General features: G+C 51.9%; 1 protein-coding gene across 1 annotated transcript in view; it reads right to left on the reverse strand.

Moving 5' to 3' along the window:
* Positions 1-909: 909 nt before the first annotated feature.
* The window catches only part of LOC309387470 (tetratricopeptide repeat protein 19, mitochondrial-like), a gene marked incomplete at its 5' end in the record, with an annotated part of 12,561 nt that continues 2,354 nt past the window's right edge, over positions 910-11,116 (reverse strand). The window contains 4 exons of the mRNA XM_081943951.1: positions 910-1,357; positions 5,054-5,216; positions 6,713-6,867; positions 7,851-7,988. Of these exons, the coding sequence (XP_081800077.1) occupies positions 1,161-1,357; positions 5,054-5,216; positions 6,713-6,867; positions 7,851-7,988 (653 nt within the window). The 3' untranslated portion in view covers positions 910-1,160. The remainder of the gene's footprint in view (positions 1,358-5,053; positions 5,217-6,712; positions 6,868-7,850; positions 7,989-11,116) is intronic.

Consider the following 11,116-nt stretch of genomic DNA (forward strand, 5'->3'; position numbering starts at 1 on the left):
CTCCTGCGCATGCACCCCGCTTCCCCTCACCCATTTTTGGCTTTCCAAGCCGCCTGCACCAACCTGGAAGCCAAAATGGGGCGTGGGGGCACACTAAGCCCCCCCCCCCCCGTGCCCCATTTTGGCTTCCAAGTTGGTGCAGGCCTTCCAGGCCCAAAATGGGGTGGGTTGGCGGCTAGTGTGCCCACAGAGGTTCCATCATGGGTGTAAGGGAGTTCCTTCTGCTTGTGCAGGGGGGGTTGGACCTTTCCAACTCTTGTTAATCTAATCTTATCTGTAGTTAATGCCAACTAGTAAGGGACTGTTGTGACCCCCCAGCAGAGTTGGCAGCAGAATTGGACAGTGAGGAGGGTTGGGGAGGAAGATGGGCCAGTCCTGGAGTCTGGGGAAGGCTTGGATGAGGGCTCTGTGTAGGAGGCAGAGAGGGGCCCAGGACCGTCTGACAGTTATTAGCTGCCTTCGGAGTCAGACATCAGTGAGGCACAACAGATGGAGCCTGTTCCCAGTGTGCCCATGCGCAGAGCTGCCAGAGGAAGGGAACAGCTGAGGAACAGGGGTCAACCTGGGAGTAAGGCCACAGGTGGACAATGAATGGCTCCTCCCAGAGGGAATAAAAGGGGAGCGAAAGGGGAGTGGAGCTTGCAGGAGACCATTAGTTCGCTTAATTGGTTTGTGACTCTCCGAGATTCCTTGCTAAGTTCTGCAGAGATCGGCCTGGCAGCTCTCCACGACAGATGAGGTCTGTGACTGTAAATCCTCCCTTGAAAGACACTGCTGGAGGTGAAGGAGCAGAATTCACACTCAATTCATAAAAGGGTTTTTGTTGGGACCAGGAGTTTGCTTCAGGCTCTCGGGAAGCCTCGGTCAAAACAGGGGCCAACCTCCATGAGGCCTAGTGGGATGACTGGGGAATTAAAAATAATAATTTTATTGCTTAAGCTGCAGGTCTCTCCGCTTTATACAGCCCAGGGCTCCAAACTGGGGCTCTCCTCAGGGGTCCTCGCTTTTTGTCCTCCAGCCGGCATCCCCTAGGCTCCGTCCTTGTGGGCAGGGCGCAGATCAAGGGTTGCCAAACGCCGTGTTGCCCTTGCGAGCGGAAAGGAAAGCCTCCTGCAGGTCGGACTCTCTTGAAAGCCAACGGCGGGAAGCTGGGGGACCAGTCACTCCTTCTGCCCCTCTGCCCCATCCTTGCCCGCGTCCGTCTCCTGCAGGCCGGCTTTTCCTCTGGATCGCATCCGCTTTCTCTTGGCCAGCTGAGCCAGTTCCTTTCTGATGTATCGCACAGCGACGCCATCACCCGATTTCTCGGCCACTTCCAGGGCGGTTTTGTAGACCTGCCTGGCCTGGGAATAATCTCCTGAAAAAAGGGTTGATACAGAAAATACAGGTAAGTCCTCGACTTCACAACCGCTCGTTTAGTGACCGAAGCTACAACGGCACTGAAAAATGTGACTTAGGGCTCTTTTTCACATTTACGACCGTTGCAACATCTCCATGGCCATGTGATCAAAATTGGCAACCGACTCGAATTTATGAAGGTTGCCATGTCCCGGGGTCATGTGATCCCCTTTTGCGACCACCTGACAAGCCAAGTCAATGGGAAAGCCAGATTCACTTTGGGCCAATCCCCAGGAGACGGTGAGTTCTAGCCCCGCCTTAGGCATATTGGGCCAATCCCCAGGAGACGGTGAGTTCTAGTTCCGCCTTAGGCATACTGGGCCAATCCCCAGGAGACGGTGAGTTCTAGCCCCGCCTTAGGCATACTGGGCCAATCCCCAGGAGATGGTGAGTTCTAGCCCCGCCTTAGGCATATTGGGCCAATCCCCAGGAGACGGTGAGTTCTAGTTCCGCCTTAGGCATACTGGGCCAATCCCCAGGAGACGGTGAGTTCTAGCCCCGCCTTAGGCATATTGGGCCAATCCCCAGGAGACGGTGAGTTCTAGTTCCGCCTTAGGCATATTGGGCCAATCCCCAGGAGACGGTGAGTTCTAGTCCCGCTTTAGGCATATTGGGCCAATCCCCAGGAGACGGTGAGTTCTAGTCCCGCCTTAGGCATACTGGGCCAATCCCCAGGAGACGGTGAGTTCTAGCCCCGCCTTAGGCATATTGGGCCAATCCCCAGGAGACGGTGAGTTCTAGCCCCGCCTTAGGCATATTGGGCCAATCCCCAGGAGATGGTGAGTTCTAGCCCCGCCTTAGGCATATTGGGCCAATCCCCAGGAGACGGTGAGTTCTAGTCCCGCCTTAGGCATACTGGGCCAATCCCCAGGAGACGGTGAGTTCTAGCCCCGCCTTAGGCATACTGGGCCAATCCCCAGGAGACGGTGAGTTCTAGCCCCGCCTTAGGCATATTGGGCCAATCCCCAGGAGATGGTGAGTTCTAGCCCCGCCTTAGGCATACTGGGCCAATCCCCAGGAGACGGTGAGTTCTAGCCCCGCCTTAGGCATACTGGGCCAATCCCCAGGAGACGGTGAGTTCTAGCCCCGCCTTAGGCATATTGGGCCAATCCCCAGGAGACGGTGAGTTCTAGTCCCGCCTTAGGCATACTGGGCCAATCCCCAGGAGACGGTGAGTTCTAGCCCCGCCTTAGGCATACTGGGCCAATCCCCAGGAGACGGTGAGTTCTAGCCCCGCCTTAGGCATATTGGGCCAATCCCCAGGAGACGGTGAGTTCTAGTCCCGCCTTAGGCATATTGGGCCAATCCCCAGGAGATGGTGAGTTCTAGTCCCGCCTTAGGCATACTGGGCCAATCCCCAGGAGACGGTGAGTTCTAGTCCCGCCTTAGGCATATTGGGCCAATCCCCAGGAGATGGTGAGTTCTAGTCCCGCCTTAGGCATACTGGGCCAATCCCCAGGAGACGGTGAGTTCTAGCCCCGCCTTAGGCATATTGGGCCAATCCCCAGGAGACGGTGAGTTCTAGTTCCGCCTTAGGCATACTGGGCCAATCCCCAGGAGACGGTGAGTTCTAGTCCCGCCTTAGGCATACTGGGCCAATCCCCAGGAGACGGTGAGTTCTAGTTCCGCCTTAGGCATACTGGGCCAATCCCCAGGAGACAGTGAGTTCTAGTCCCGCCTTAGGCATACTGGGCCAATCCCCAGGAGATGGTGAGTTCTAGTCCCGCCTTAGGCATACTGGGCCAATCCCCAGGAGACGGTGAGTTCTAGCCCCGCCTTAGGCATACTGGGCCAATCCCCAGGAGACGGTGAGTTCTAGTCCTGCCTTAGGCATACTGGGCCAATCTCCAGGAGACGGTGAGTTCTAGTCCCGCCTTAGGCATACTGGGCCAATCCCCAGGAGATGGTGAGTTCTAGTCCCGCCTTAGGCATACTGGGCCAATCCCCAGGAGACGGTGAGTTCTAGCCCCGCCTTAGGCATACTGGGCCAATCCCCAGGAGACGGTGAGTTCTAGTCCCGCCTTAGGCATACTGGGCCAATCTCCAGGAGACGGTGAGTTCTAGTCCCGCCTTAGGCATACTGGGCCAATCTCCAGGAGACGGTGAGTTCTAGTCCCGCCTTAGGCATACTGGGCCAATCCCCAGGAGACGGTAAGTTCTAGCCCCGCCTTAGGTATACTGGGCCAATCTCCAGGAGACGGTGAGTTCTAGTCCCGCCTTAGGCATACTGGGCCAATCCCCAGGAGACAGTGAGTTCTAGTCCCGCTTTAGGCATATTGGGCCAATCCCCAGGAGACAGTGAGTTCTAGTCCCACCTTAGGCATACTGGACCAATCACCGGGAGACGGTGAGTTCTAGTCCCGCCTTAGGCATACTGCGCCAATCCCCAGGAGACAGTTCTAGTCCCGCCTTAGGCATACTGGGCCAATCACCGGGAGACGGTGAGTTCTAGTCCCGCCTTAGGCATGAAAGCCAGCTGGATGATTGAGAATTTCAACGGAATTTATAAAAGTTGGAAAATAAATATAAAACCGAACAATACAACAATAACAATAACAATGTGCAATGCAACACAAATACGATCATACAGCACAGGCAGTCCTCGACGTACGACCACGAGGCCCAAGATTTCTGTTGCTAAATGAGAAATTTGTCAAGGGAGTTTTCTTCCCTTTTACGACTTTTCTGGCCACTCTTGTTAAGGGAATCATGTCGTTGTTAACTTAGCAACACCGTTGTTAAGTGAATCCGGCTTCCCCGTCGACTCGGCTTGTCAGAAGGTCACACACCGGCCAGCCGGTCTTTGGGTCTCTGCTGCACAGGCACACGTGGCCACCCATGCATGGGTGCATGTCTGCAGGCACGCATGTGTCTGTGCATGTCCGTGCATGCGCGCATTCACACCCCTTCCAGTTTGGGCATGTGCCCAGGCGCAGCTTAGGCTCTTCGGTGTCTAAAAGGTTTGCCATTTCTCTTGGAGGTCATCTACTCCAGCGGTCACCAACGGGGGCTCCATGGGCCACTGCGGCTCTGCGAGAACATGTTGGTGATCCGCAGAAAAAATATTTGCATTTTTTTACATTGCACTAAATACTCTTTATCTTTTTTAAAAAAATTCAGTGGTGGTCCACGGGATTTAAAATTATGAATTTAGTGGTCCCTGAAAGGTTGGTGACCCCTGATTCAGTCCAACCCCCCCCCCCCCCGGCCCAAGCAGGAGACCCCTAAACCATTTCTGACCGATGGCAGCCCAGTCTCTTCTCGAAAGCTTCCAGCAGTGAAGCTCCCACCATTTTAATTAATTCAGAATAGAGTTGGAAGGGACCTTGGAGGTCATCTAGTCCTACCCCCAGCCCAAGCAGGAGCCCCTATGCCATTTCTGACCGATGACAGTCCAGTCTCTTCTCAAAGCTTCCAGTGATGAAACTCCCACAACTTCTGAATAACAGAATAACAACAGAATAAGAGAGTTGGAAGGGACCTTGTAGGTCATCTAGTCCAACCCCCCACCCCACCCAAGCAGGAGACCCCACGCCATTTCTGACCGATGGCAGTCCAGTCTCTTCTTGAAAGCTTCCGGATATTTCCCCCCCCCTCTCCTCTTCCCATCTCCTTGCCCCACAACGCTGGTTCTCACCCCGATGCCGCCTCTCACCTTTATGGATCAGGATGCCGGCCAGGTTGTTCAGGATAACGTGAGTATCCGTGTGTTGGGTCTGCTGGGCAAGTTCGGCGGCTCTGCTCACTCGGGCGTAGGCTTCGTCGTAGAGCCCCTGAGCGTCCAGCGCCGTGGCCAAATCGTTCATCACCACCACGGTCTGAGCCGTGGAGGAAGGAAGAAAAAAAGGGAGGGAGGAAAACCCCAGATCAGAAGAGACAAGAATGAAGTCGAGGGACTCCGAAGCCAGCGAGGCTGCCCTGCTCTGGGAGTTTGACTTGGATCATCTGCCGCTTCTGGCGTTTGGGCTGGTCGAAGAGAAGATAAAGAAAGGAAACTTGGGTTTTCCGATCAGAAAGATTGAATGTCGTGAGAATGGCTGGTTCTCTCTGACTCTGTCCAAGCAAAGAGGGCAGCTGTTTCTCTTCTCCTCTGCTAAGAAGAATTAGAAGACAATTTCTCTCTCTTTCTTTCTTTCTTTTCTTTCTTTCTCCTCCCTCCCACCTATCCATCTTCCTCTTTTTTCCATCCTTTCTTTCTTCCTTTTCTTTCTTTCTTTCTTTCTTTCTTCTCCCTCCCACCTATCCATTTTCCTCCGTTTTTCCATCCTTTCTTTCTTCCTTTTCTTTCTTTCTCCTTTCTCCCACCTATCCATCTTCCTTTTTTCTATCCTTTCTTTCTTTTTTTTTCTTCCTTCCTCTCTCTCTTTTTCTCCTTTCTCCCACCTATCCATCTTCCTCTTTTTTCTATCCTTTCTTTCTTTCTTTCTTTCTTTCTTTCTTTCTTTCTTTCTTCCTCTCTCTCTTTCTTTCTCCTTTCTCCCACCTATCCATCTTCCTCTTTGTTCTATACTTTCTTTCTTCCTTTTCTTTCTTGCTTCCTTTCTCCTTTTCCCCACCTATCCATCTTCCTCCCTCTTTTCTATCCTTTCTTTCTTCCTTTTCTTTCTCCTTCCTTCCTACTACCTATTCATCTTCCTGCCTCTTTTCTGTCCCTTTCTCTTTCCTTTCTTCCTTCCTTCCTCTCTCTTTCTTTCTCCTTCCTCCCATCTATCCATCTTCCTCCCTTTTTTCTATCCTTCTTTTTTCTTTACTTTTTTCTTCCTTCCTTCCTTCCTTCCTTCCTCTCTGTCTCTCTTTTTCCTCCCCTCCCCCACCTATCCATCTTCTTCTTTCTATCCTTTTCTTTCTACCTATCCCTTCCTTCCTTCTTTCCTTCCTTTCTTTCTTTCTCCTCCCTTCCTCCACCTATCCATCTTCCTCCCTCTTCTTTCTATTTCTTTCTTTCTTTCTTTCTTTCTTTCTTCTTTCTTTCTTTCTTTCTTTTTCTTTCTTTCTTTCTCTCTCTCTCTCTCTTTCTTTCTTTCTTTCTTTCTCTCTTTCCCCTTGTATCCCACACCCACCTTTCCCCGCTCCCCTTCCCTTCCCTCAATTTCTTATTTTTTTCCTTCTCTTCTTTGTATTTGACATAATAAAACAAAACCTTCAGAAACACTTCTAAAAAAAGAAAAAAGGATTACGGAATGGGAAGGGACCTCGGAGGCCATCTAGTCCAGCCTCCTGCTCCAACAGGAAACCCCATCAAGTCTATAAACCCTGTCAGCCCGATGAGTTTCTGCCCTTCTGCCCTTCATCCTGGAAGCCCCACGGGGCTCACCTGGGGGTGCCTCTCCCCGTTGACCTCCATCGCGATCTTCAGGGCCCGCTCGTACATCGTCTGGGCCAGCGCTGTCTGGTTGTGCGCCAGCAGATAGCGGGCGTAGGAGTCCATACTCATGGCCAGTAGAAGGTGTGTGTTGACCCGCTCTTCCTCTGGAACAAGAGGGGAAGAGAGCGTGAACCCAGCCCGGCCCTGGTCTCCATTACAGGCAGTCCCCGACTTACGATCGTTCATTTAGTGACCGTTACGAGTTACAACAGCCCTGAAAAATGGGACTTTGGACCGTTTTTTCACACTGAAGACTGTCGTGATTTAGAACCGTGCTTCATATTTACGTCTGTTGCGGCATCCCCACGGTCAAAATTCAGACGCTTGGCAGCTGACTCGTATTTATGATGGTTGCTATGTTCCGTGTGTGTGTGTGTGTGTGTGTCACGTGATCCCCTTTTGCAACCTTCTGACAACCAAAAGGGGAAGCCAGATTCACTTAACAACCATGTGACTGATTTAACGATTGCAGGGATTCACTTTACAACGGTGGCAAGGTCGTAAAATGGGGCGGAACTTAAGAACTGTCTCGCACAGAAGCGGAAATTCTGGGCTCCATTGTGGTTGTAAGTCGAGGACTACCTATAATAGCATGAACTATAATTCCCAGAAGGTTCCTCCTCCCTCAACCAAGTATCAGGTAGTCCTCGACTTACGACCAGCATGCTCATCAGTCCTAAGAAGTTGTAAAATACATTGGTCCCCAGCCTGATTTTAAAACCATTTTTGCAACAGTCATAAAGTGAATGCCGTGGTCGTTAAGTGAACCCATGGCTCACTATGGGAGCAGTTTGGCAGGAAAATCAGAAGCAAATGCCGTTGTTTTTTTACAAAACCGTCCTAAAATGCGTTCCCGTCACCACAAACAGCCGTAAATGCGGGTTCTGAGAGCCTGAAGTTACATCACATGGCCACAAGGGGGCAGCAACTGTCAGAATCTGGGTTCTAAGTAGCAGTCCGTGAGGTCAGACGTAACTTCAAACGATCGCTAAGCGTTTGGTCGTAAGTCAAGGACTACGGTAAGCAAATTCTCAGGATTGTCAGGCTGAGGGCCAACAGGCCTGGGCAGCCCCTCTTGGTCCTCTACCTGGCAAGGTGCCCGCGGGCATCTCCTTCTGCTTAGCGACTTTCTCCTCCAGGGTCAGGATGCAGAACTGGTAGCCGGCCAGGGCGAGTTTGTCCCTGCGCAGGAAAAATAAAACAGGGAAAGGTTTATTTAAAGTTCCTTCGGGGGTTCACATTTTATAACTAAAGATGTGGTTTCCTCCCAAGTATCTTTCAGGTAAAGCTTCCCCTCGCATATCTGTGCTACTCGTTCCCGACTCTAGGGGGAGCTGCTCATCTCCGTTTCAAAGCCGAAGACGTCTCTGTGGTCATGTGGCCGGCAGGACTCAACGCCGCTGCGACCTTCCCACCAAAGGTGGTTCCTATTTTTCTACTTGCATTTTTTACGTGCTTTCGAACGGGTAGGTTGGCAGAAGCTCTGGCACAAGGAACGGGAGCTCACTCCGTTACGCGGTACTAGGGATTCGAACTGTCGAACTGCCAACCTTTCTGATCAACAAGCTCAGCGTCTTAGCCACTGAGCCACTGCGTCCCTTAAAGTATTTTTATATATACATATCTTTTTTCTTTGAGAGTGGGTGTCAGAATTACATTTTTTTAATGTGTTCGTAGAAAAAAGTGACAATAAAGTTTATGAATATATACATTAATATATATTGTGCTATATTATATATTAATAATATATTCACATACGGGCATATTAATAACCTTTTGTCACTCTTTTCTATGAGACTGGCACACATTAAAAAAAATGAAATTCTGATGAAATTCTCTCAAAGAAAAAATATATGTATACCCATAACCATACATGCATGTACACAAACATATGCTTCACACGTACACACAAACATGTTCTCTCTCTTTCTCTCTCTCTCTCTCTCTCTCTCTCTCTCTCACACACACACACACACACACACACACACACACACAATATTTGGGTAAACCAGGTGATCCGAGAGAAATAAAAACACTTAATCTCCCCCCTGGTTCAGCTGATAAAGTGAGGAGAACCTGTGGCTTATATATTTATATTTATATTTATTAAATTTATAGACCGCCCCCTCTCCCCGAAGGGACTCGGGGCGGTGTACAGACCACACAATAAAAACAGTATACAAAATTAAATATTCTTAGATACCTGTAAAATCAAATTAAATACTAGGCTGTACAGTATGATTAAAAATTAAAACAACCTAAAAACCTACCCCTAAAAATTTAAAATACAGGCTAGAGGGACACAAAACTACAGTTAGGCCAGGCCAGCTAAGCTGAACAGGTGGGTCTTAAGCTTCTTACGGAAGGAGCGGAGATCGGTGGTTGTTCTAATATCGGGGGGGAGGTCATTCCAGAGGGTTGGGCCCATCACAGAGAAGGCCCTACTCCTGGGCGTCACCAGCTGGCACTGCCTAGTGGACGGCACCCGGAGGAGTCCCTCCCTGTGAGAGCGAATCGGCCGCAGGGATGTATGGGGCAGGATGCGATCCCGCAAATACCTAGGTCCTGTGCCATGGAGCGCTTTAAAGATGATAGTCAACACCTTGAAACGCACACGAAAAGCCACAGGCAGCCAGTGCAGACCGCGCAGGAGAGGTGTTACATGAGAGTACCTAGTACCTCCCATAATTGCCCACGCGGCCACATTCTGGACCAACTGCAGCCTTCGGGTGCATCTCAAGGGAAGCCCCATGTAGAGGGCATTGCAATAGTCCAGTCGGGACGTCACTAGCGCATGGGTGACTGTGTGCAGGGTGCTCCGGTCCAATAGGGGGCGCAATTGGCGCACCAGGCGAACCTGGTGGAACGCCCCCCTTGCCACGGCCGTCACATGGTCATCCATTGACAGCCGGGCATCCAGGAGGACGCCCAAATTGCGTGCCCGCTCCACGGGGGCCAGCTGTTCGCCCCCGATGGCCAGTGATGGAACCCACTGGTTGAACCGGGGCGTCGGTAACCACAGCCACTCCGTCTTGGAGGGGTTGAGCTTGAGTCTGTTACTGCCCATCCAGACCCGTACGGCCTCCAGGCACCGGGACATCATTTCGACGGCCTCGTTGGGGTGGTTCGGGGTAGAGATGTACAGCTGAGTGTCGCCAGCGTACAGATGGTACTCGACCCCAAAACCACGAATGATCTCACCCAGCGGCTTCATATACGTGTTGAACAGGAGAGGCGAGAGGACCGACCCCTGCGGCACCCCACAAGTGAACGGCCTCAGGGTCGACCTCTGCCCCCGTCAGCACACATTGCGCTCGGCCAGAGAGGTAGGAGGAGAACCACCGCAAAACGGTGCCCCTCACCCCCAACCCCTCTAGACGACGCAATAGGATACCATGGTCGATGGTATCAAAAGCAGCCGAGAGGTCTAATAGGACCAAGATGGAGGAGCAACCCCCATCTCTGGCCCTCCAGAGATCATCCACCAATGCGACCAAAGCCGTCTCCGTGCTGTGGCCGGGCCGGAAACCGGACTGGCGCGGGTCTAGATAATCAATTTCCTCCAAGTGGCATGGGAACTGTTGTGCCACCACACTCTCTACAACCTTTGCCAAAAAGCAAAGGTTGGAGACAGGACGATAGTTATCTAATATAGCTGGGTCCAGGGAAGGCTTCTTGAGGAGGGGTCTCACCACCGCCTCTTTTAAGACGGCCGGCAAGAACCCCTCTCTCAAGGAGGCGTTGACTAACTCCTGGAGCCAGCCTCGTGTGACCTCCCAGGATGCCAGTACAAGCCAGGAGGGACACGGGTCCAGTAAACATGGGTGGCTCGCAGTCGACCACGCAACCTGTCCATATCATCGGCAGTAACAGAGTCAAACTCCTCCCAAGATGGTACCACAAGACTCGCCTCTAGCGTCCCTCCTAGCCCACTGCAGGGGACCCACTCGCTACGGATCTGAGCGATTTTGTCCTGCAGATATTCCCCAAATTCCTCTGCTCTACCCTGCAAGGGGGCTTCCCGCGGCCTCTGTAAAAGGAGGGAGCGGGTCACCTGAAACAGGGCGGCAGGGCGGTTGTCTGCGGATGCAATAAGAGCGGCACAATATCGACGCTTGGCCACTCTTAATGCCACAAGGTATGTCCTTAAGTAGGTTCTTACCTGTGTTCGGTCAGATTCAGAGCGTGAAGATCTCCATCTGCTCTCTAGGCGTCTCTTGTGACGCTTCATCACCCTCAGCTCCTCGGTAAACCAAGGGGCCAGGGTGGAACGCTGCCGCAGGAGAGGCCGCAAAGGCGCAACCCAGTCCAAGGCCCCGGCAGCCGCACTGTTCCATGCGGCCACCAGGTCCT

This window comes from Natrix helvetica (assembly GCF_964273705.1).
Source record: "Natrix helvetica genome assembly, chromosome: 2".
NCBI classification, from domain to species: Eukaryota; Metazoa; Chordata; class Lepidosauria; order Squamata; family Natricidae; genus Natrix; species Natrix helvetica.